The 26,284-nt window shown below is 36.4% G+C and overlaps 1 protein-coding gene across 4 annotated transcripts in view; it reads left to right on the forward strand.

Moving 5' to 3' along the window:
* LOC134529251 (uncharacterized) overlaps positions 1 to 26,284 on the forward strand; it is a 1,084,551-nt gene that overhangs the window by 1,044,030 nt on the left and 14,237 nt on the right. For all 4 annotated transcript variants that reach the window (XM_063363151.1, XM_063363152.1, XM_063363154.1 and 1 more), the window contains one exon: positions 21,131 to 21,292. In XM_063363151.1, coding sequence (XP_063219221.1) covers positions 21,131 to 21,292 — 162 coding nt within the window. The remainder of the gene's footprint in view (positions 1 to 21,130; positions 21,293 to 26,284) is intronic.

Consider the following 26,284-nt stretch of genomic DNA (forward strand, 5'->3'; position numbering starts at 1 on the left):
TGATGTCATGTCCGCCACCTTGTCTTCGGCCGCTGGAGGCCGCCATCTTGTTTTCGTCTGCTATAGTGTGCTGATGCCATGTTATTATAATTTTCTGTTCACCATACCTTTGACCTCGACTGTTGACATTGAACTTTGACCTTGACCTTTTACCTTTACCTCGAAATTTTACGTTGGCCTTGAAATTAGACATTGACCTTGAAATTTGACTTTGACCTTGACGACCATCATGGATCCGACATTTTGTGTTCAGTACATGCTACCAGGAGCTACCACCTGCTAGAGTACATTGCCACCATCTTTTTTTCGTCTGCTGGAGGACACCATATTGTGTGTGTACTCGTCTTAAAGAGTGCATTACCATCATATTAGTTTTATCATAACCCGCTGGATAACAGTAATCATTTATTATTACGGAGGTGCCCACCATCTGGAAATTTAGGCGTCATCCTGGAATCGTGTAATTATTGAGCTAGAGATTCGGGAAAAAAGTCCAAAATTCATCAAAACAATCACTCATTAAAGTAATGATTAATTCGAAACAGCGCAAGATCTTTTACAAAATACCTTTTATTTCATACCGTCGATTCTACTAGAGAATCATTTGCGAAAGTTAACAATTTCATAAACATTTAGTTCCGAATCGGTGTCAAATGACTAATTCTAAGGTCCAATCGGTTTATACTAGACAGAGACCAACCAGAACCTTTACTGACAATGTCCTCTTCTTGACAGAGTTTCTGGAAACCATGTTAAACCTTTTGCTTCACAACGTTAGAACTGTAAATTACTACAGTTTATGTCTTGAATGCACACTTCTTCACTTTGTAATCGAACGGATTTGGTTTGCCATATACACAGTCGAGCCACAAGTTATATTTTAATGGACAGTTTGTTGCTACATCATCAGTAAGCTGATTGATTATATTCTGCCTGACATCAAGGTCAAATTTCGAGATCAAGGTAAAATTTCAAGGTCAGGGTAAAATTTCAAGGTAAAGGTCAAATTTCAAGGTTAAGGTAAAGTTCAACGTAAACAGTCGAGGTCAAAGGTATGGTGAACAGAAAATTATACTAACATGGCATCAGCACACTCTAGCAGACGAAAACAATATGGCGGCCTCCAGCGGACGAAGACAAGGTGGCAGACATGACATCATACCAGTTGACGATATATACCTTGGTATTGTTGGTGTTAGGTCAGTCTAGGTGGCTCCTGTGGAGGAAAGATCTGTCGTTTTTTATTTTTTGCTCTTACCGGTTTCGAACCAAGACGGGAAACGATATAATCAATCAATATTCTAATAAGTTAACTTTTTGATGAATTTTGAACTTTTTTTTATTTAAATCGGATAATAAAAAAAATTTCAAGATGGCATCCCTAACATTAATTGATACAGTGGTGACATAATTCAAAATGTCGGGTGTGATGAAAGACGTTTTTGTTACTTTTTATTGAGAAAATTTTAATACACCGTACACAAAAGAACACTAAATTATGTATACTTGCGGGACACTAATCACCAACATGGTAGCCCTGTGTAGTCTAAAACTGTAACTTTCTTACGATAGCAGTACACGACTTCAGGCCTAGGACGCATCCCACAACCAGGCAGTATAAAAATACGTAAAATCCCTCAGGGATCACAGATTAATTAATTATGTGGCTGGTGGTTAAAATCCAGCCGTTTGAGGCTAGCCGTGGATTCGATGAAAGCAATTTGAATTACCTTAACTATAGTTGAAGATGTTGATGGCTGAAACGTTGAGGGGCTCCGCGGTGCATGACACCTCAAGCCTCAGTGGTGGATGATGGAGGACTGCCTGAGATCCCAATGGTCGACTACCGTTGGTGATCTCATTACGCATGAAAAATGTGCAGTGACTGAGAATGGTTTAGGCCACCGTTTCCTAAAGGTTATTCCGCGGAACCCTGGGGTTCCGTGGCAGGGTCACAGGGGTTCCGTGAGTCAGGAAGAATGTCATATAAAATAGGCACAGTTATTATCAAATAACTTTCTTTGAAGGAGCTGTTGTCCCACCAAACTAAAAGTAAAAAAAATGGGTATCGTTTGTATAGGCTATTTTGTAGCTATATCACACTATTTCAATATTGTTAATTAAATTAATATTTGGGGTTGTGAAATTAAAATTTCTTATATTTTATTCTTATGTTCAAAAGATTTTAAAAGAACATACACATAAACCCCAAACTGATTTTCGCACGCGTGACAATTTACACTTTGGGGATGAAATCTGATCATTGTATTGCACTCAGCTGAACTGCTCTGCAATAAACTGGTTTTTCAACGGCACGCACTGCCATATTCGCCCTGGTGAGGTGGCAATGAGGCATATCAGCCTGAGTGAGTAGAGGAAGCCTTAAGAGGTCTCGCCAAGGTTAGACACAGAGGAAAACACTGTAAATAAATGGTTATAAGTGCGAAGTTACTTAGGCAAACATTCCTACAATCAGTGCTTATCTTGGCTGGAGAGCAGAAAAAGACAAGGCGGATGTGAGTGTGCTATAGTGCTGATTCAGTTTTCGAAGTTTAGTGGTGGGCACAACTCAAACCAGACAAACAAGATTAATTTTTTAACATGTTATAATAATTTGATCTTAATATTTTATTTGCACATTGCAGTAGTGTTTAATAGCCGGTACTGGCACAGGCGTCAGGCGGTGGATTGTGATTGTCGGTCCGCCATCTTGGATTGTGACGTCACGGTGGCCATCTTGGACTCAAAAATTCCTCAAAATTCCTCAAAAATGACTCAAATGACTAAAACATTCCCGTTTTGAGGAAAACTTTCCCGTTTTCGAGGGAAAATTAGAATTTCGAAAAACCACAAAAGTCGTTTTGCCTTAAAAACCACGAAATTCCTGATATAGGCTTAAGCATCCATGTCTACAGCCTCCGATAAGCCTCTGACGTCATCTAGGATTATGACGTCAATGTGCAATTTCCGATACGCCCGCCATCTTGAAAATCTGAAATTTTTATGTTAGAAAATCAGGAATTTTTTTAAAAAACATTAAAAATATTAAATAATCAAAATCTTAAAAACCACTATAGCAATTACCGTTACGGTCGCCATCTTGGATTATAAAAATGTTGCATGTTTCATTACACCCGCCATCTTGTTTGAGTAATATGTCATCGTTACACTTTATGTTACGACCATCATATTGGATCCTATAAATGTTGCATGTTTCGTTATGGTATCCATACTAAAATTTAGAAGCCATCTTGGAAATCCGTAACTTTTATGTTAGAAAATCGGGAAAAATTCTAAAATTTATCAAAAAATTAACTTAATAGAATTCTGATTGATTATATCGATTCCCATCCTTGGTTCGAAACCGGTGAGGGCAAAAAAAACATCAGATCCTTCCTCCACAGAATCCACCTACAGACTGACCTACCACCAATATGAAGGTATATATCGTCAGCTGGTATGACGTCATGTCCGCCATCTTTTCTTCGTCCGCTGGAGACCGTCATCATTTTTCGTCTGCTAGAGTGTGCTGGCATCATGTTAATATAATTTTCTGTTCACCATACCTTTAAACTTGTCTATTGGCATTGAACATTGTCATTGACCTTGAACTTTGACCTTGACCTTGAACTTTGACCTTGACCTTGAACTTAGACCTTGAACTTTGACCTTGTCCTTGAAATTTGAACTTGTACTTGAACTTTGACCTTGAACTTTGATATTGACCTTGAACTTTGACCTTGACCTTGAACTTTGACCTTGACCTTGAACTTTGACCTTGACCTTGAAATTTGACCTTGAAATTTGACTTTGACCTTGAGGTCCATCATGGATCCGTCATTTTATGTTCAGTACATGCTATACCAGGAGCTACCGTCTGCTAGTGGTTATTACCACCATCATGTTTTCTTCTGCTGGAGGACACCATCTTGTATGTGTACTCGTCTTACCATCATGCTAGTTTTATTCTAACCTGCTACAGTGCAGTAATCATTTATTACTACTGAGGTGCCCGCCATCTTCAAATTTGTCCACCATCTTGAAATCATGTAATTTTTTAGCTAGAAATTTGGAAAAAATTTCAATAGTCTCCGAAAAAATCAATTATTAATTTACAAATTGAATCGATGGATTCCTGTCCACGGTTCGATTCTTGATCAGTGACAGTTGTAACTAATTATTAAATTTTAGATTCTGGTTTCCATTACCTTTCGAGGAGTTTATTAATCATTCACTCTACGAAAATCAACTCAAGACAATATACCTGACCAACGAATTAAATACAGTGCCGATTAGCCTTACATGAAAGTCTCATTTTTCAATAATCTGAATAACCTATAAGCCGTTCATGTACAAAGCCACACATACAGGCCAATTGTCTTCAGACTACAAGACCGGGTCATGTCAATATCAGACATATAGACCATGAGCTCAGTACACACAGGAAAACGGAATGTACACGCAGGAAAACGGAATGTACACACAGGAAACGGAACGTACACACAGGAAACGGAATGTATACACAGGAAACGGAACATACACACAGGAAAACGGAATGTACACACAGGAAAAACGGAATGTACACGCAGAAAAACGGAACGTACACACAGGAAAATGGAATGTACACGCAGGAAAACGGAATGTACACGCAGGAAAACGGAACGTACACACAGGAAAGGGAACATACACGCAGGGAAACGGAATGTACAAACAGGAAACGGAACGTACACGCAGGAAAACGGAACGTACACACAGGAAACGGAATTATCACACATACAGTAGCGAAAACACATGCTTAGTTGGAAATCAGAATACAAGAAATATAACGTACTTTTTCAAATATAAATAATTCATTTATTTTTCAATAGTACACACATGACAGTTAAACAATTGATTATTGTATGTAGCCAGCTTTGCACAGTTCTTTAAGTATGGTCGATACTTCCTCGATATGCGAGTAGTTTCCTCTTCGAACAGATGCCACCAACAGTCTTAGCCGGTCATCGATTATGTTTGGATGTTTCCATGATGTGTAAACAATCTCTTCTGTCACTATCTTCCTTGCACGTTTATAAAAAATATTATTATCTCTGGTGTCTTCCGATTTATCGTCAACCACAAGGTCACTTTCGTCATCGAGCCAGTGATTATCACAAGCTTGATCAGGATAATTTATTTTATTATGTCGTTTCCATCGTTTTGGTCTCAGGCCACCATCACAGTCTTCGATCTTGCCTGCTTTAGCTGCTTCAGCACAGTCTTCGATCACGCCACCAGCTTCAGAGTCACTGTAGCAATCACCGTAGAAGGCAACATCTTCACCAAGATTACCTTAAGAATTCGTTATCGTTGATGTCGTAGTGTCTTCATAGTCTTCATACTTCCTTTTTACAAAGTATGGTGGATCTACTGATTATCGGCTTGAATGTATTCTCACTTTTCACGTTGTTGTTACTTCCATTAGTTTCAGTCTTCTCGAAGCCATCAGCATCCTTCAATTTATGTTCTTCGTACGATCGGGTGAGCTTATACCATCAGGCTCAGGACAAGGAAAATTATTGTCGTAATGCAGATCACTCTTCTTTAGTCTAGTGGATCCATCGATGTCCTCTATGCCGTAAGTGAGCTTGGCTTTACATGTTCTACCATGTCCTTTTAAGCTGTCAATTCACGTTAACAACCTGATACACTGATTACAGCTTATAATTTTACGTAGTAATATTTAACACAATCATTCTTCTCATACTTTTTAGCATTCTTTCTCAAGGTAAACACCTTGCTACAGTAACCTACTGATGTTGTTTTGATACAACTACAGTCATCGAAGGCTCCAGAAGGCACCAATTGCTCCTACAGTCTTTTGTTTCATCAGCACCAGTGATATTTGTCTAGAATGCTAGACATCACGACTACGCGACTACGAGCCATGAGGTTACGAGACTACGTGACTACGAATCTTCAAGTTTACGAGACTGCATGACTAAAAGACCACGTGGCTACGAAACTACATGTCTATGAACGCTGTAATTCAAACCATCGCATATCTGATCTCTAGGTTGGAAAACATACGCCTTTAACCGCACGGCCATCGAGACATTTACCACACTGAGAATTAAATAACATATATATATATTAAAATAACATTCATATTTTGACTTGTATTTTTTTTTAATTTTAAGTAATAATAGCACTACCTGATCGAGACAGAACCATCATCTTGTATTAAGACGTAACTTTTGCAATTATCGTTACGTTCGCCATCTTGAAAATCCGTAATTTATATGTTAGATAATCGGGAAAATTTTTAAAAATCATTAAAAAATTAATCAATCGAATTAAATTTAAAAAATTTTTTAAAAAACCCGTTGCACTTTCCATTACGGCCACCATCTTGAAAATCTGTAATTTTCGTGACAGAAATTCGGGAAAAATTCAAAAATTCATCAAAAAATTAACTTATTAGAATTCTGATTGATTAGATCGATTTCCGTCCTTGGTTCGAAACAGCTAAGAGCAAAAAAAAAAGGTTCCTTCCTCCACAGAAGCCACCTACATACTGACCTAATGCCACCAATACCAAGGTATATATCGTCAGCTGGTATGATGTCATGTCCGCCATCTTGTCTTCATCTGATGGAGACCGCCATATTGTTTTCGTCTGCTAGAGTGTGCTGGCAACATGTTATTATATTTTTCTGTTCTCCATAACTTAAACCTCGACTGTTGGCATTGAACTTTGACCTTGACCTTGAACTTTGTCCTTTAACTTTGACCTTAACCTTGAACTTTGACCTAAACCTTGAACTTTGATCTTGACCTTGAAATTTTACCTTGAAATTTGAATTTGACCTTGAATTTTGACTGTGATCTTGAAATTTGACCTTGGCCTTGAAATTTGACTTTGGCCTTGAAATTTGACCTTGACCTTTATCTTTGACTTTGACCCTGACGACCATCATGGATCCGACATTTTATATTCAGTACATGCTACCAGGAGCTACTGCCTGCTAGTGGTCATTGCCACCATCTTGTTTTCGTCTGCTAGAGGACACTATCTTGTTTGTGTACTCGTCTTACTATCATTACCATCATGATAGTTTTATTCTAACCCGCTAGAGTGCAGTAATCATTTATTGTTACTGAAGTGCCTACCATCTTGAAATTTGGGCACCATCAAGTAATCGTGTAATTGTTTCCTAGAAATACGAGAAAAATACAAAATTCATTAAATATATCACTTATAATTTACATATTGATACGATGGATTCCTATCCTCGGATCGATTCTTGACAAGTGATAGGTGTAGCTAAATATTAAATACTAGCTGCCCGACCCGGCTTCGCACGGCTATACAAATGGAAAAAAATTAAGCCTCATCTCCCATTTACAGTAATGGTAAATAAAAAAAATTCAGTGAAAATTTATTACAATGCTGTATAATGTACCGGAGAGAAAATGAATAGCATCGATGGTTTCCCGACTCGTGCACGCAACGTACAACTGATGTATCCGTACTTCGCTAAGGCAGTATACAGGCAGATCACTCTTGCGCCGCTCATTATACATGCCTCTCCTTGTGGGTACGCTACTGCCGCGCGATGCCCGTTGCCATGGAGACGCAGAAGGCATGAACAATGCAAAATCCTGTTCTCATGCAGACAAAGTACCCACTGTTGCCTTGTTTTAACCAGCCATTGGATCTAATTTTGGGAAAATGTCATCCTGCGTTACATAATGAACATTACTGTGAAGTTTCAAGTCTGTAAAATATATATACTTGAAAAAAATGGCAATTTTTAATATTTAAAGTACCCGTAAAATTTCAACGGTGATTAGGACTGCACTCACAATGAAATAGTCGTTAACTTTTAGCGCCTGAGGCATCGTCAACACACACTTCGTATGTGTACTGCATGTTGTATCTAACCCCCTCCAACGCATTTGATTCTAAATTTGAATTGTAGTAAGGATCCCTAATGTTATTGATAATATAATATAGCCTATAGCCTTCCTCGATAAATGTACTATCCAATACTGAAAGAATTTTTCAAATCGGACAAGTGGTTCCAGAAATTAGCGCGTTCAAACAAACAAACTCTTCAGATTTATAATATTAGTATAGATATTTAATATTTTGTTTTCCATTACCTTTCGTGGTATTTATTAATCATTCACTCTCCAGTAAAAACAACTCAAGACAATATACTTGACCAACGAATTTTATACAGTGGCGCTATGCCTTACATGAATGTCTAATTTTCGATAATCTGAATAACCTATAAATCGTTTATGTACAAAGCCACACATACAGGCCAAGTGGCTCCGGACCATGAGACCGAGTCATGACAATATCAGACATAGAGGCTAGTCATTTCCGGACTTCGTGACCTTCTTCGTCGTTACGTAATTACAGTCAAATAGACCATTGGGAAATTTTTTATACATACTAAAGGACCAAGTGACCTTGAAAAATATTTTTGTAACACCAAGAGGTTTTTAACTAGTAAATATTCAGTCACTACATTATTTACTGCACTCATTCAACAAAAAGGAAGCTCAATCAAAAAGGCAGCACATTTTGGAAGTACCATCATCAAAAAGGCAGCATATATGGAAGCACCATCAACAAAAAGGCAGCACATTTGGAAGCACCATCAACATAAAGACACCACATTTTGGAAGCACAATAAAAAAAGGCAGCACATTTGGAAGCACCATCAACAAAAAGGCAGCACATTTGGAAGAGCCATCAACGAAAAGGCAGCACATTTGGAAGCACCATCAATGAAAGGCAGCACATTAGGAAGCACAATCAAAAAGGCATCACATTTGGAAGCCCCATCAACGAAAAGGCAGTACATTTTGGAAGCACAATCAAAAAGGCAGCACTTTTTGGAAGACCCATCAACAAAAAGGAAGAACATTCGTAAGCACCATCAACGAAAAGGCAGCACATTTGGAAGCACCATCAACAAAAAGGAAGCACATTTTGGAAGCACAATCAAAAATGGCAGCACATTTGGAAGCACCATTAACAAAACGGAAGCACATTATGGAACCACCATCAACAAAAAGGCAGCACATTTTGGAAGCACAATCAAAAAAGGCAGCACATTTTGAAGCACCATCAACGAAAAGGCAGCACATTTGGAAGCACCATAAACGAAAAGGCAGCACATTTTGGAAGCTCCATCAACAAAAATGAAGCACATTTGGAAGCACAAGTTACGCGAACTAATTCGTAGTTAGAAATCAGAATACAAGAAATAAAAACAATAAATTTTAATTTCAATATTTAATTAATTCTCAACATTATACAAATGCAAGAAAAACAAGGCATTATTGTATGTAGCCAGCTTTCCTCAGTTCTTTGAGTATGAAGGATATTTCTTTGATGCACGAATAGTTTCCTGCACAAAGCAAACCATGTAGAAGTCTTAGCCGGTCAACCAATATGTTTGGATCTTTCCATGATGTGTAATCAAACTCTTCTACCACCATCTTACTTGCCTGTTTATTAAAAATACTTTTAATATCACAATCGTCCCAGTGATCATAATAAGCTTTATCAGACGTATTTAAAATAACACGTCGTTTCCATCGTTTCGGTCTTAGGACACCGCCACATTCTTCGATCTTGTCAGCTTTAGGTGTTTCATCACAGGCTATGCCTTTGTCAACAGCTCAGAGTCACCGTAGAAGTCATCGTCTTCACCCAAATTACCGTAAGAATTCTATATCGATGATGTCGAAGTGTCTTCATCGTCTTCATACTTCCCTTCTAGGAGTCCATCATTTTTACAAAGTAGGAAAGATCGACTTGAATTCGGCTGGAATGTATTCTCACTTTTCACGTTAAGAATTCTTCCATTGTCTTCATTCTTCCATAAATCATTATCTCCTTCAATTTAAGTTCTTTGTCGAGATCGGAAGAGCCGTGAATATAATCTCTCTCAAGACAAGGAAAATTATTGTCGTAATGCAGATCACTCTTCCTTAGACTAGTAGATCCATCGTTGTTCTCTAGCTTGTACGCAGGCTTGGCGTTACACGTTCTGTCATGTATTTTTAAGCTCTCTCTACGCGTAAACGACTTGCTACATCGAACACAATTTTCATATTACGTAGTGGATTTTTAACACAGTCATTCTTCTCGTGTTGTCTTCCATTCTTTCTGAAGATAAATTCTTTGCTGCAAAACTTACACCTGTGTCCTTTCGATACAGCAACAGGCACTGAATCAGGATTCATATTAGTTTCTGAGACTAATGCTAGATGCAAACTGAGTGAATTAAATTAGATACATTACTTAAATAGAATATTTTTTAATATTTCATCAGCAAGAATTAAGTTACCTCATACAAAAGAACTTGTTACATGTGGTCTCGATTATTAGCATGAGATGTCGCCACGTGTTGTGTTGTGTCATAATTTATTTAGTTCTTTTATGTAGGATGGGGGATGCTTACTAACGATCGCAAAAGAAGGATGGCTTCGCTAGACACCAAGGAGAAGGAAGTTCGTATTGCATGTTAGTGCTTCAAAGATGTCTCATGGTATATTATTTGACTCAGTAATGGTTGTTTATTTTTTTATTTCTACCTGGTAAAAAAAATTGCAAGTGCTGATTTAGTAACAGAAATTTTTGAATTAAATGAAACTCCAAATAAAATGACATGACTTATTAGGTAAAAAATCCATCGTGCAGAGAGCGGTTTCTCAGAATAGACAGAAGCACTTTAAGAATCCACAGCAATAATCAGGAGCACACGGAGAAAACCATCAAAATATTGACAAGAATAATTGGGAGCACACGGAGAATACCATCTCACTTTACTTTGATATCATATAAATACAGAAAAAATATTCAATAAATAAAAATAAATTAATAAAAAAATTTTAATGGTAAAAAATTTACAAAAAATACATAAACAGATTCTGCTAGATTGTGAACTTCTCATTGTTGAGCAAAGATAGAGTTCAAGTACAGTTCTTTATTATTTTAAAGGTGTAAAAAACGTCACCACTGACAGCTTAAATATATACTAATAAAGTCATGCAAGTAATCATGTCAAGTTCGATAAAAAAGTAATTGAAAACAGTTGGAGCCAAATGAAGATGGTGCAGATGGAGCACTTGGAACAATTGGAACTTTGGAACTGTTTGAGCAATTTAAGCTTTGTAGCGAAAATACTGTTGGAGTTATAGACTGATGGAGCCAATGACTATTAAACTTTGGAGCTTTGGAGCTATGAAGCTTTTGGATAATGGGAGCTGTTGGAGCTTTGGAGTTGGAGCTTGGGAGTTGTTGGAGCTTTTGAGCCTTTGGAGCTGTTGGAGCTTTGTATCTGTTGGAGCTTTGGAGCTTTGGAGCAGTTGGAGCTTTGGTTTTGTTTGAGCTATGGAACTGTTGGAGCTGTTGGATTTGTTGGAGCTGTTGGAGCTGTTGGAGGTATTGGAGCATTGGAGCATTTGGAGCTGTTGGAGATTTGGAGCTGTTGGAGCTTTGGGCGCATTTGTAGCTGTTGGAGCTGTTGGAGCTTTGGAGCTTTGGAGCTGTTGGAGCTTTGGAGCTGTTGGATCGTTTGGAACTTTGGAACTGTTGGAGCTTTGGAGCTGTTTGAGCATTTGGAACTTTGGAGCTGTTGGAGATTTGGAATTGTTGGAGCTTTGGAGCTGATTCAGCATTTGGAGCCAAAGCCTTTTTTTAATTTCCTTGGCGGTATCATGCAGAATGTTATAAATAAGCTTAGTGATGATGTAGCAACAAACTATCCTTTAAAATATCGCGTTTGGCTGGACTGTGTAAATTGCAAACCATATCCGTTCGATGTCAAAGTGAATAAGTGTGCATTAAAGATATCGGCTGCAGTGATTTACAGTTCTAACGATGTGAAGCAAACTGTTTAACGCGGTATCCAGCAACTCTGTCAAGAAGAGGACTGTGTCAGTAAAGGTTATGGTTGGTCTCTGTATAGTACAAACCGATTGGAGCTTAGAATTAGTCATTTTACACCAATGCGGGACTAAATGTTTATGAAATTGTTAACTTTCGCAAATGTTTCTGTAGTAGAATAGAATATATGTAATAAAATGTAGTTTGTTCAAGAAATTGTGATGTTTTAATTTTGAACCTGTCAATATTATGCTAAATTGACATAAAATTAAATTAATTTTAAATCTTTCAGGGATCGAACTAAGTATCGAATCAATCATTACTTTAATGAGTGAATTTTTTGATGAATTTTAGATTTTTTTCCCAAATCTCTAGCTAAATAATTACACGATTTCAATATGGCGCCCAATTTCCGGATGGCTGGCACATCAGTAATAATAAATTATTACTGCACTGTAGCGAGTTAGAATAAAACTACCATGATGGTAATTCACTCTATAAGATGAGTACACACACAAGATGGTGTCCAGCTGACGAAAACAAGATAATGGCAATGTCCTCTAGCAGGTGATAGCTCCTGGAAGCATGTACTAAACACTAAATGTTGGATCCATGATGGACATCATGGCTAAATTAAAATTTCAAGGTCAAGGTTAAATTTCAAGGTAAAACTCAAATTTTAAGAACAAGGTTAAATTTCAAGGTCTTGGTCAATGTCAATGACAAGGTAAAAGTTCAAGGTCATGGTCAAAGTTAAATTTCAAACATCGAGGTCAAAGGTATGATAAACAGAAATTATGCCAACATGGCATCAGCGCACTATAGCAGACGAAAACAAGATGGCGGTCTCTAGTGGACGAAGACAAGGTGGCGGACATGACGTCAAACCAGTTGACGATATATACCTTAATATTGGTGGTGAGAGGTCAGTCTAGGTGGCTTCCATTGAGGAAGGATCTGTCTTTTTTTATTTTTTGCTCTTACCAGTTTTGAACCAAGGATGGGAATAGATTCAAACAATCAGTATTCTAATAAGTTAATTTGTTGATGAATTTTGAACTTTTTTAAATTAAAATCGGATAATAAATAAAGATTTTCAATGATTTATATAGAGGTGAAATAATTCAAAATGTCGGGTGAAATGTAAGAGGTTTTTATTACTTTTTATTGAGAATTTTTTAAATATATAAAAAAAAAATTCAAGATGACAGTGGTAACGAATCATGCGACGGTTTTTTTAATATTTAAAATCAAATTTTGATTATATATATTTTTTATAATTTTTAAAAAATTTTCTTGTTTTTAAACATAAGAATTATGGACTTTCAAGATGGCAGACATGACGTCATACTAGATGACGATATATTTTCCTTGACATAAGTGGTGGGAGGTCAGTCTGCCAGCGGCTTCTGTAGAGGAAGGACCTGGCGCCATTTTTTTTTATATTTGACCTCGTCGGGTTCGAACCGAGGACTCCAAGCTCCATTGCGTAAGTGTACATTAATTTTTTTTAAAATAATTTTTTTATTAAATTTTTATTAGTGAATTTGATTATTTAATTTTTTTATAAATTTTTAATTTTTTTCCGATTTTATAACATAAAAATTACGGATTTTCAAAATGGCGACCGTAACGGAAATTGCAATGGTGACGTCATAATCCAAGATGGTTTTCATTGTATCCTTATTCCTAGAAATGGCTTATCGGAGGCTTTAGACATGGATGCTTAAGCCATTTTTAGGACATTGTGTTATTTCTAAGGCAAAAAGTATTTTGAGGTTTTCGAAATCCTAATTTTTGAATTGTGGAATATTTCGAGATTTTTTTTTTTTTTCCAAAAAAATTGAAATTTTGACAAATTTTTGAGGAATTTTGGGCAAATTTGGCAAATTTTTAAGGTCATAGGTTAAGAACAAAGTTCAAGGTCAAGGTCATCCAAGATGGCCGCCGTGACGTCACAATGGCGGTCGGCACCACACAAAAATCCCTGTACACACAGCTCCACACCCTGAACCCTGGCGCCGGACATTCATTCGTTTACTACTGATATATAACCAAATATGTAACTCACTGCACGATGTCCACAGTAAGACTGAGTGACAGGTTATTTAACAACAGTGCTCACGTGGTGTGTCCTTCAGCAGTGTGGCGGTATAACTGGAGGGACAGCTTCGTTGCCAGAGTGTGCACTAACTATGTGACTGTGTGAGTCATCTGGAAGGCATGTACTGGTTTTGTTGTCTACCCCAGATGCTAAAAATCAAGAACCAATAAACAATCAAAACACTGTTTGATTTGTTTAGATTTTTCTTAGCGTTTCTGGTGGTTTATTCGATGGTTTCTGATAGTTTTAGGTTCGAGTCGCGTCCCACCTGTAACCCTTCTGCGACCCACTAGTGGGTCGCGACCTACCGTTTGGGAACCGCTGCACCAAAGTGATATTAGCATATATATACACACACATTACACTGAACTGCCATATGCAGAGGTCTTCCTTTACTTTTCCATAAAGAAGGCACTAATCATTTTTTTTTAAATTTTTTTAAGAGTCGTTAAAAGGCCATATTACTCCATTAATTTAGTAAGAAAAGGCTCATCTTGTCCTCTTAGTGAGGAAATCCGTTCATCACATTAACCTCAAGAAATGAGTGACGTCACTACGTCTAAATTTATAACAACCAATAGAAAAAAAAATATATTTTTAAGCTAATATTTACATTCTTAACTTAAATTTGTAGCCAATTATACTAATAAAAAATTATGTTTGAACATAAATATGTAGTGTACTTCGTGGACAGTGTTTTATTAATATTCACCATGCTAATTCAAGTCAAATAAATCTCTGTTGAGTAACCTTGCCATTACATATTCTCATCTTAATAATGTATGTCCAAAACACATTTCAGCAATTTTAATTTAATAAATAATGCAGTTAAGTTATTCATTGAGTTTAAAAGAGTACCCTTCGGAGAACTCAATGGCCAACTTGTAAAAGTGTCTTGGTGAGTAAAATTTGTCTCGAGAGGGACCTTCAACATAATGTAATTTTTTCCCTGCTTAATTTATTGGTAATAAACAAAGGGAGAATTCAAACCCCCATTTCCCTCCTTCCAATGCTGATTGAATAGGCCTGTTGGAAACACATTAATTGCACAAAATATGGTAACTATTACTTGTTTTTTATTCACTGAGAGTGTAATGTTTAAGTAATGGAGCTTTTCTTTTATGTTCTAGCTGCAAAAGCAGGTTTTTTAGTTTCAGATACCTTCCTGCTCTTTATTTCCACTGTTTAAAATCAAATTTCTGTGACATTCTGCTTCCTGGAGCTAGAGTGGGACAAGTGCAGAGGGTTCATGCATCTATCTACAGCACTAGTTGTTTAGATTTTTAGAATTAAAATATTTTTTATATTAAAGATGAACTAAATTTTTTTCTGTTCTTATACTGATGTTGACATACACACCATCCTTTTAACTTTATTTATCTTAAGCAGTATTTATAAAAATATAATATAACTCTCGTACAAATGCAGAGTTAGGTTGTTATTACAATTTGGTCTTCCACAAAAAAACTACTTTTATTACTCAATAAATAATTTGTAAAACATTTCAAGGACGTGATAGTAACCTTGTTCCATTAATTTTAATATTTATTTCCTCTCAGCAGAATAATGTTAAAAAAAGATAACTAATTCCTCTACATTAGACTATCCTAGTATTGTCGCGGGCCCGTCTCCGCAGGGAGTGTGAAGACGTGGCAAACGTCTCTTGGTAGCGCTGCTGCCTGCTCTCTCGGGAAGAGCAGCCTCCTGCAGGGACAGCTCAGGCTCGGACAGTTCGGCCCATGCAGCTTATCAAGAGACATCAACCGCGCGTGAGAACGGTGTTGCGCAGGCTATCCTGCAGTAATTGTCCATATGTTCCGGTCCGCTTCTTCGCTCTAGTCCTAGGCGATTAACCAGGTCCTCGCTGGCAGTTCCATTACTAAACCAACACGCAACTAAAACACTACTGAAACCCAGAGACGGTGGCCTGGGCGAAACTGGAGATAGGATGCCGGGACGCCACTCCCGCGCGTACGGAGCGGAAGTGACGTCACGAGCACAGCTGCAGCGTGCTGCGGACAGGGCAGGGACCCGGGCTTTAATTGAGGTCCAAGGATGTACATCGTCAATATAGCAATCAAAGCTTACTTGTCTGTTACATATATAGCTATACACCCTGGGCATAAAATATGTAGGTATATGTGTCTTATACAGCAATAAGTAAACAATGACAAGAACATTTAATTCCCTATTTTGCTCTCATTTAGTAATTATCAATTCCTACAAATCATATTTTTTTGCATTATATTGCCAATGTGTGAAAAAAAATTTTTTCTTGAATTATCATTATTTAACATGTTAATTCAACAACTTCATGTTAAAGTATAATAAGAATTCATCATTAATTCCATCCCATGTAAAAAGGTTACACAGGCATTACTGATGCAACGAATGCACCATATATAACTGTTTTTAAACAATACTATTTTATAAGAATTTGGAGAAATTTATCCTATACATTTTTTCCTTTCAATTTTTGCTAGAAGTAAATAGCTAGGCGCTACAACACCAGACACGATGAGACGAGCATCATTCTGATGAAATGAGCCACATACGTACGTTGTATTTCAGTATTCACAAATCACGCTTCAGTTAAAGAAACCACCTGGCGAAGGGCCCGCAGTACACCGAGTGCAAAGTTTCGCAATGTGAGAACAGGGTGGGGGGAATTACCATCACCGCTGGTGGAAAAAAACCAACGCCACAATGGTGCAAAATCACCACAAATTTGTGTGGTGAAGGAGAAATGACGAAATGATTTGGGAATATTATCGGGGGATGGAAATATTATTTAATGGATCTAATATTGAGCCTGCTAAGAGAGATGATTTGTATAAATTTTGTATCTAAATTACAGGTACATGTACGTTGATATCAAATACCATAATACCGTTTGAGGGCTGACAGTGCTTCGATACATAATCCTCCTCAGGCTCTATCCAGTGGGATGAGCAAATGTCCCCCTCCCCAATTTCCAGCAGAAGGCGACCCAATAAGTCACCAAGGGACATGTAGACCAAAATAGTGCGGTTAAAAAACACCCTTTTCAGTGCAAAAAAACAAGGAAGACGGTCTATCGGTATTTAAGTATGAAATGCGTAGGTTTTTTCTATGCTGGGCAACTGTCCCTCACCCCTGCCCCCAAGGGAGTGCGGATGGGATTTATGTTTCCTGACATAAAAAACGTGCCCTATTGGAAGCGCTATCCCCTCAGAGGTTGAGCAGTGTGTGAGCTTGGAAAGGGGGGGAGGGGGGAAGGATCTTTAGATGTGTTGAAAGCTGTAACTTTACCTTCGGTAAAGCCATTTGGTTTTGACAGCCCCTGAAAGTTTGGTTTTTATGTATAAAACGATAAACAGAATGAAACACTGCAGCTAGTCTCTTTTGGCAAGTTTTGTCATTTGAAAAGGAGTAACTATTGGGTAAATCTCAGCTCCGCAGCTCATATAACGCAGAAAAAGCAGCTTGTGGTGTTTTCCAGCGTCAGAAACGTACCCTTAGGTTAGGTTATCTCCTCCATGTGTCTGGAGGGGAGTGTTTGGGGATGATAATTACGGTAGACTCAGCGTCACAGCTTAAATAGTGTTAAAACAGCAGCTTGTGACGTTAACTTACGTCAAAAACATTCACCTACTTCATCAGTAACATTCTCTCCTTCAAGAGGTGAAGGAGAGAGATTTAGGAAGGGGTTAGGGAGAATAAAAATGGTAGATGTGTTGAAAGCTTCGATGTTACCATCGGTTCACCCATTTTGTTTTGATAGCTTCTGAAAGTTTGACTTTTCATGTTGAAAACTTTCGTTCTTTATTAATGAAATAAATTTGGAATGCTTCAGAGACTTATAGACACTGCATCGTATAAATGTAAAAAAACCATGAAATATGCAAGCAGCATTTAAACCACAAATATCAACATTGCAGACTTGTATATATAATTTTTAAATATATAAACAAATAAAGTAATTAAACAGAAATTTCTTGCTTTATATTACACCGACTACTCTCCCTGAATGCTTAAATTAGTCATATGGATTATTTTATAGTACAACACTCATTAATCAGTTAAACTGTTTACTATTTATTAAATCAACACTCTAAGTGACACATTAAATATAAACAAATGTCTGGGCTAAATGTTGTGGTGGTCTAACACTATAATATTTAAAATGTTTAAAATATGCATCTGAACTCTTCACACACATTTATTATGTTATATTATCATTATTTACAAGCAGCATAAATACAATTCCTCTTCAAATTGATGTAGAAGCTTAATTACACTTTTTTTTCAAAAATTCGTCTGCCCTCTTGATTTAGGAACCCATAAAGAGCGGATCTGGTGGTCTTTTCCCGAGTGCTTCCTTTTTTTTAAAGAAAAGGACGCATTTAAGAAGGAAGGATTAAGGTTTGCTCTTGCAAAATATTTAAGGTTTCCTTTTTTATTCAAGAAAGCCTAAAATAAAAAAGTAGATATCTGCATATGGATGTAAGAGTTCATTCTAGCGGCAGTCTCACTTGTCTTGCTTTAACTAGAGTCAGCTAGCGCCGTAAGTTTAGAAATATAAGAGAACGGTAGGCTCTGTAAGGCCCAGAGCAATGTATTTACGTAAATGGTTATTAAGGTTTCTGGGTTCCCGGTAAGCAGATGCTCGGTTTATTAAATGAGACACTTTTCCTACTGTAGTCTGCCAAGCCTGTAGATTGTTTGCTCGCGGCGCAGTGTTAAGGTCGAGTTAAGTTGAAGTGGCTAGGATAGGCCTTACACCGTAAATGTCCGAGGGACTCGTAAAAGCCATAATTAAAAAATTAATTTTGCGCTTTGAGTCCACGCACGACAGAAGAAACTTCTTGCTTTTATGTATAATTAAATTATTTTCAATTTCGATCAAACTATCTAAATAAAAATTAATGATAATTATAGACTCAATTGTACTAATGAATAACTCTGTTGCATACGATTGTAAATTCTTTAAATAATGACAGTGTTAAACGTCTGTCGTTACGAAAACTGAGAAGTAGACAAACACAAGCAGCGTTACTATAATTCCGTAGAATCACTGCTGCGTCATTTATATCTCTCCCCTGCCGTCTTCTCTTCCGGCCCTCCTTTGGCCATATTTCCATTCGACCGTTATCGCATGCGTTGGAGTGGCGTCACCGCTGACGCTGCTCTAACGGTTCCCCCACCACGTACCTATCTATTCCCCTCATGCGATCAGAATTTTTGTAACACTCAAAAAATTGTTGCCCCCTCAGCAAAAAATGTTGACTTAAATAAAGGATTAAAGAATGCATATAGTTTCCACAGAACTACTGTTCGTTGAGACACAAATGTGTCTGCCTGATTCGGACTGCAATAATTGGGGATAATTCAGTTTTGAAATTTATGATTTGTTTAATCACATGGTACATCATTATATTGACATGGTGCAATATATGTGATATTAGTACAGCAGGACTGAATGCTGTCGGGGTGAGGACCGGGCTGCAGTGCTAAGAGGTTCGACGTTAAGTATTAACGTAGTTCAATGGGTTTTTAAGGTTTCTATACAGAAAGACTCCTATTCTGTAACACACAAGTTAAAAATTCTAATATTAATGTAAACATTTAAAATAGATATTATTTTCATTTAAATTTTAAATAAACATATTTACATATTGGGGTATGATATATATTATTTCAAAGGAAAACTTGGCGTAAATATTCTCTTAATATAGATTGATTTAATAATAAAGATAATAATATCGTTGTTTTATTTACATTTTTTCCGTACCAATAAATTAATTCGTGTTAAAAATATTAATGTTTGATAACAAATAACTTTACTTCTTAATCTTTTTGTATCCTCTGTTGAGTGTTGGTTAGACTATTTAGGAAAACTGACAGATCGTACACACCAAGACACTAGGCTTTTGTTTGGTTAACATTTATTGAGCACACAACTTTACAATAAATCAATTCATTCTCAAGACTTTAACAAATTTTCTGTCATCGAGAATTCATTTGTGCCCTATACCTATGAATCAAAACAAAATAAGAATTAATAAGAGACAGAGCTCATTAAAACAATCAGACTCGAACGAAAGACTTTGTTATTATTAGATGCTCTTCCATAAATGGACATTCTGAAAAAATAAGTTTAAGCAAAACATGCAAATTTAAAAATAAATTATTTCACATTATGCAACAAGTTACTAAATGCAATCACAAACAAAAGGATATACATTATTACTTGTTATTGCTTTGATACTAATTATTAATATTAAAATGAAAATAATTTTGTTTTAATTTATGTTATCTGTTAGTAGTCATAAATCGAAGCTGACTTTTAAAATCTTTGTAGCTCATATTGCCCACCACCACAAACGCAGCACCTGAGCACACTCATCTTTCCCCAGTATTCTTTTACTGCCAGCAGGAATAGGATACTAACACAGATCCCTGTAACTCCTACTTTAAAGTTTGACATATCATGTGGTCACGTAATTTTTTCTTAAACATTTTTGTCTTTACCCAGAGTCAATCTTCTCTCGCCTTGCTGCAATAGCAAGCAGTTTTACTTATTATTTGTGCTACTTTACTGACTTCGTTAATCAACACTAATTATTTCTTTGCCCAAACACATTGGGTGGGCCAGGCCTTCCCAACACCAAACCATTGATTGTTTGGGGGGGCGGGGGAGGGGAACCCGTGGCAAACATGAACCCCATGAATACCTATTCATTTCAAGGGAGGGTGCGTGCGCAAATTGAAAAGATTCGGGAGGCCTTAAAATTTCACAAGGCAATGTGTTAAATTTCACATGCGCCACGAACAAGTAAAAATATCCTAGCCCAGTGGGAAACTTGATGCCACAAGTTGGATTCCTGCTGGGTCTTTGAGCCAATTTTATTCATAAGAATAACTTTACAAAATACATGCATCTCGATGGACGCTTGTAAATCTTTACCGAATTTCTATGTGTTGGTAAAACATTATAGCTAGAACCTTGCTTCCTGATAAATCTCTTTCCAATGTGGTAATTGTTGTGACAGTTCAACTTGATGATCAATGATGTGTGTCTGTAATGCTACTACGTAGGTGTGGTTGCAGAGAGCGGAGATTACAGATATGGAGTGTGTGTGGCACAGGAGAAATGATAACACGGCCCCACAGCGAGGTCAAGGCTTGGACACCCCCGGCTTCCCGACCACCAGCTGCACAGTCCGCGCCCCCAGAACTATCGCGACAGCAGCATCACGAGCTCCATGGCAACACTGAGTCAGGAGCCAGTTCACCGACTGATGCTACAGGTATAGTGTATAAATATTTTATAATATTCCTGCGAAAACTCCGCATGTTTTAATGAAAATATTTACTTACAAATCTGCAGTAATTTTGACACCAAATCAGGAAAACTTATTTCATATCTTAATATGGTATTGAAAGAATATTTCTGAAATAATGGACTTTGGCATTGGTTTCTTTATGTTATGTGTTTAACTATATATTTTTGGCTGCAGTTTTAATCCTTCTCACATAAATTTTGAACAGATTATCATTCAGCAAAGTGGTTATCATAATAAGTGATGTGCCAAACAAATCCTCAAATACTATCAAATGCTTAGTATTTGAAGGATTCGATATTCGAGGGAAAAAAGTTGAAGAACAATATTAAAGGATATAATGTGAATTTAAATTTCAACACTTATAACCTCTAAAGTGTACTTGGTCAATTTTTTCTTCAAACCGAATCAGTTACCATTCCCCAAGCTTTTATATTTTCAACTTGTAATATGAAAAAAAAAATTGCAATACGTATTGATTATGGAAACATAGTTCATGAATAAAATATTAAATGGTTTTAATATTTAAACACCATTTTTTATGTTCTTCGTTTCTTATATATATTTTAATTTGGACCCTTGCGACCTAGATTCAGATTCGAGGGGTATATTTGAAATACTCTTTGAGATTCCGATTCGACATTCGGATTCGATAAACTATAAATATGACCCATCACAAATCATACATATTGTTTTAGAAACAAGAAACCATATTTAAACATATATAATCAAATATCTCCGGAGAGCAATGGTTGGGGCCGAGGGAGGTTGGCAAAGCATTTCAGAGATATGCGTGGAAGAAACACTAGAGACAAAATAAAAGATAAAATTATGTTGAATAATAATTTTTTACTACAAGGAATACACAATTGTGCACGTATGTGTCGGCAACGAGTAAGTTCTATGAAAATCCTGAGCTGTCATATCATTAGACCAGCAGTCATATAAATTGTATCGAAAGAGTAGGTATGTGAAGCATCCACCCATGATATTGTTCCATATTTACAAAATCCTATCATATTTTTTGTTACTAATGTGAATGGTTTTGTTTGTGATGTGAATATAGTAAGTTTTGTCAAATAAATTGTGCACTGCGAACACAAAAAGGACGTGTTTGCGAAATATGCTGTGAAAGAAATTATAGATAAAACAAGATATTCTCAAAATATAAGTTTAAGCTAAACCTGCAAGTTTGTAAGTAATTAGGGCACAAGATGTAATATAATATTACTGAATGCAATCATTAACAAAATGATTGAGACCAATAATAAATAAGCTGTTTTGTGATGGAACTCATATGCAATACCTTAGCAATTAATTCTAAACAAAAAAAAATTATGTTGTTCGATCGAGCAATCCGTTGCTTGGTTTTTACTTCACGCGATTTTTAAAGTTGTTATTGGTAGCCTTTGATAGTCGAATTTCAAATTCACATATAGTTTTTATTGAAAATTACTTTCTATTCTAAAATTGAAACCACTAAGGTGATTTTACCAAAAAAAAAAAAAAAAAAGGGGGCAGTGTATGTAAAGTCGGTTTACGGACGATAATTTTACGTGATAACGCCATAAGAAAACATTCATGAAAAATTGCATACTTTTTAATTTTCAAATATTTTTTACATTTAATTTAAATAATTTGTTTAAATATAATCACGAACAATTAGTTAAAAAGCCCGCCATAACCTGTTTTATATTATAGAAGATTTTCTCGCACAGTGGTTGGCCGGTTCTTGCACGCTCGGCTCAGGCGAAACGTGACAATTATTCCTGCGTGCAGCCGGCGTTCATCGATTTATCTGACGTTATCACGTCAAAATTTCTGTTACTTAATAACTAACACATTTATAATTTGTACTTATTTTATAAATATATAGTTTTTTTTAAAACGTATCTTTCACAATATATATTAATGTAAAAGATGCGTTTAAGTTACAACATTAAAAGTTATTCTACAAGCCACTAGTATTATGTTGATGTCGCCGGGGCTGATCCCCTTTGGCGTGGTGACAATCCCGGCTGCTGAGATAGGTGGTAGAGGGGTACGAGCCTCGTGACGTGAGGGATCTAGCCTGTTTTTTATTCCAATAAAAAGGTTCCTTAAAGATTGCTGCATGTAATACCATAAACCATGCTCATACATGGGGCTATCAATGTCCCGCCTGTGACCGTCAAGGGGAGAAGCCCGACTCCACGTGTTTCATACCACAGTCGTCTATACTCTGCAATATTATAGGTGCTGGCGACGGAATCTTAAGAGCGTTCATCAGAGCAGCAAGTTCTCAGCTCGCGCCTGGCATCTGCATTTGGGTATGTGAGTGTGTGTGACCGCGAAGAGAGCGAAAGGAGGAGACAAAAATGTGTCAGTTATCGCTCTCGTACGGTCTTCTCCACACCATTCACGAGGTGTTATCTTTCTTCCCCCCACCGTGCGGGCCCCTTGTCAAGATAAACCCTTCCCGAGACCACGGACGCACAATAACAGTTGCAAGCCACAGCCACAGTGCTACGCATATGTATATATGTACACTCCAGCGATTCACTCATCCTATTTAGTCTTGTTTCATATTAGTATATTATAATCAAAAAAGAAAAAATGGTGTTATAATACATACCACACTTTAACTTGAATACATTTTGAAATGGTAGTAATGCAAAGCTAGGAACTATGAAAGAAAATGTTCCAAATTAGTTAATAATTTCTATAAGTGTAAATATTAATTTTTGACGTAACAACGTCTAATAAATCTATGAACGCCGGCTGCACGCAAGGAAAAGGATGACTCATTATCCCGTTACGCTCATTGTACCTTTGCGCTGCATCTTTCTCTCTTCCACAAGATTGGCCTATGAATCTACTATTAAGTATATTAAATAGGTTAAGGCGGGCTTTTCAAAAGTAGCTTTTAAATTTAGTACTTTAACTAAACTATTTTTTACGTGACGTCTAATAATTCGATGATCTCCGGCTGCACGCACGAAAAAGTGTCCCGTTACGCACATTGTTCCGTTACGCTGTGTCCCATTACGCTCATTGCTCCGTTACGTTGTGTCCCGTTACGCGGTGTCCCGTTACGCTGTGTTCCGTTACGCTGTCGACGAGTGCAGTAATAATAGCTTATGTTACAATTGACTAAAAAATTATAGTGATTCATATAATTGATGATAGATATTTGATTACAGTTTATTTATATGAAAACTTGTTCATAATTATATTTAAACCTTATAGCTAAACACCAGTTTTTAAAATTAATTACAAGTCATCTACAAGTTAACTGTTTCGTCGACTGTTTATAAAGTGAAGTGAAAAGTTAATGTGGTTTTCATTGCTAATAACAACAACAATTTCGGCAATAAAGGTTAATTATTCTTGCATTTTAAAAATCTGATTACTAGTATGATTTCAAGTGTTTATTCTTTTATTATTAGAATAAAAATGATTCAATTTTATTCATAAAGTATGCAATAATTTTATCAATGTTTTGTTATGACGTCACGTTAAACTATCGTACGTAAACAAAATTTACAGACAACCAATTTTTTTATTATCTTTAAATACTACGGACAAAATACGATAATCTAAACCCCCTCGTCTAAAGTCAGACCTTATTCTCCATCTGTATATTTCTCTAATCTCTGGATGTGACACTGAATTTAACATGAAGTACATGTCGCCAAATTACAAGGTTCAGTTTCCTCTATGAGAAACAATGTAAAATCAAAGTCGGAGATATTAACATTCCAAATTAGTGTAAATTCATTTCATTTGCTTTATCTGGGATTATATAAACCAACTCTAGACTAGCCTAATCAATTACAGAGAACTCCAAGTTAAATAAAACAAAATATAGCTTGCACAGGCTTGTCAGTTAGGGTAAAGCACTTTACGATAAACTTTTCTACATTGATGATAGTTATAGAAAATTACTTCACAATAAATGGTGCAGCAATTTGAAAATTAAAATATTGATGTTACGTTAATTAATCAGGAATAAATCTACAGAGCAACACGTCGTTTGGAGTACCTACTAATATTTCAAAGCACTTCACATACATATTTACACTGTCAATTAACAGTAACTTCATACCATTTTAATCCTTCTGTAGTTCCAAACATAAGTCAAAGGATATCGTGGAGTTATTCGTCCAACCATAACATATAGTCATGACACTCCATAAATGTCTTCATTGTCATGGCGTTTGTTGGTAGGTAGCAGTAGAAATAACCAGTAGATCCTTAGACATCAACTCTATATTCGGAGTTTGACTATCATAATGTATACCCAGGTTCTTCAAGGTATTATGAAATTTGAATTATGGGGCTCTTGATTTAGATATCCCTCGCCCTGAAGTTCGTGGTCCAGCATAATAGTCGAAGCAAGATATTTCGCAGGACAATTATAGGTCCGTAGTTTTCACTCTAAGATACACGCTGAAGTCGCCAACAGTTCTTTTTTCAATCTTCGTAGTAGCTTAGTTCACATTTTATACGATTAAGTACCTATATATGGATCATAATTTTAATCAATTATAATCACCGTACATAATACAGTATTACTGTATAAAATAACAATGATGTATTTGCTTCTTTCAAAAAAGAACCAAATTTTTTGCGTTTTCAACAAACAATTTTGTTTATCATATATAAATTAGTAATACCCAATTTCAGCCACAAGTACAAATAAAAAATACGTAGTGTTGATAGCAACACAGTTCGCATTTCGTAAACAAAATGGCATTTAGTATGGAACTAAATGTCACTTGTAATATGCGTGGCACCCACGCACAATTTTTATACATTATGTAATTAGTGCGTTAGTAACGAGCGATAGTCATTCCTGTGGACTACCTCGACCTCGGTTTCTCAGTTACTTCCACAACGATCACCAACAGAAGGACAATGAAAAACAAAAATTACATAAACTACAGCAACACAGAGGTTGTTCTTGGTTTTTCTGTT

Source organism: Bacillus rossius, chromosome 2 (assembly GCF_032445375.1).
Source record: "Bacillus rossius redtenbacheri isolate Brsri chromosome 2, Brsri_v3, whole genome shotgun sequence".
Taxonomy (NCBI): Eukaryota; Metazoa; Arthropoda; class Insecta; order Phasmatodea; family Bacillidae; genus Bacillus; species Bacillus rossius.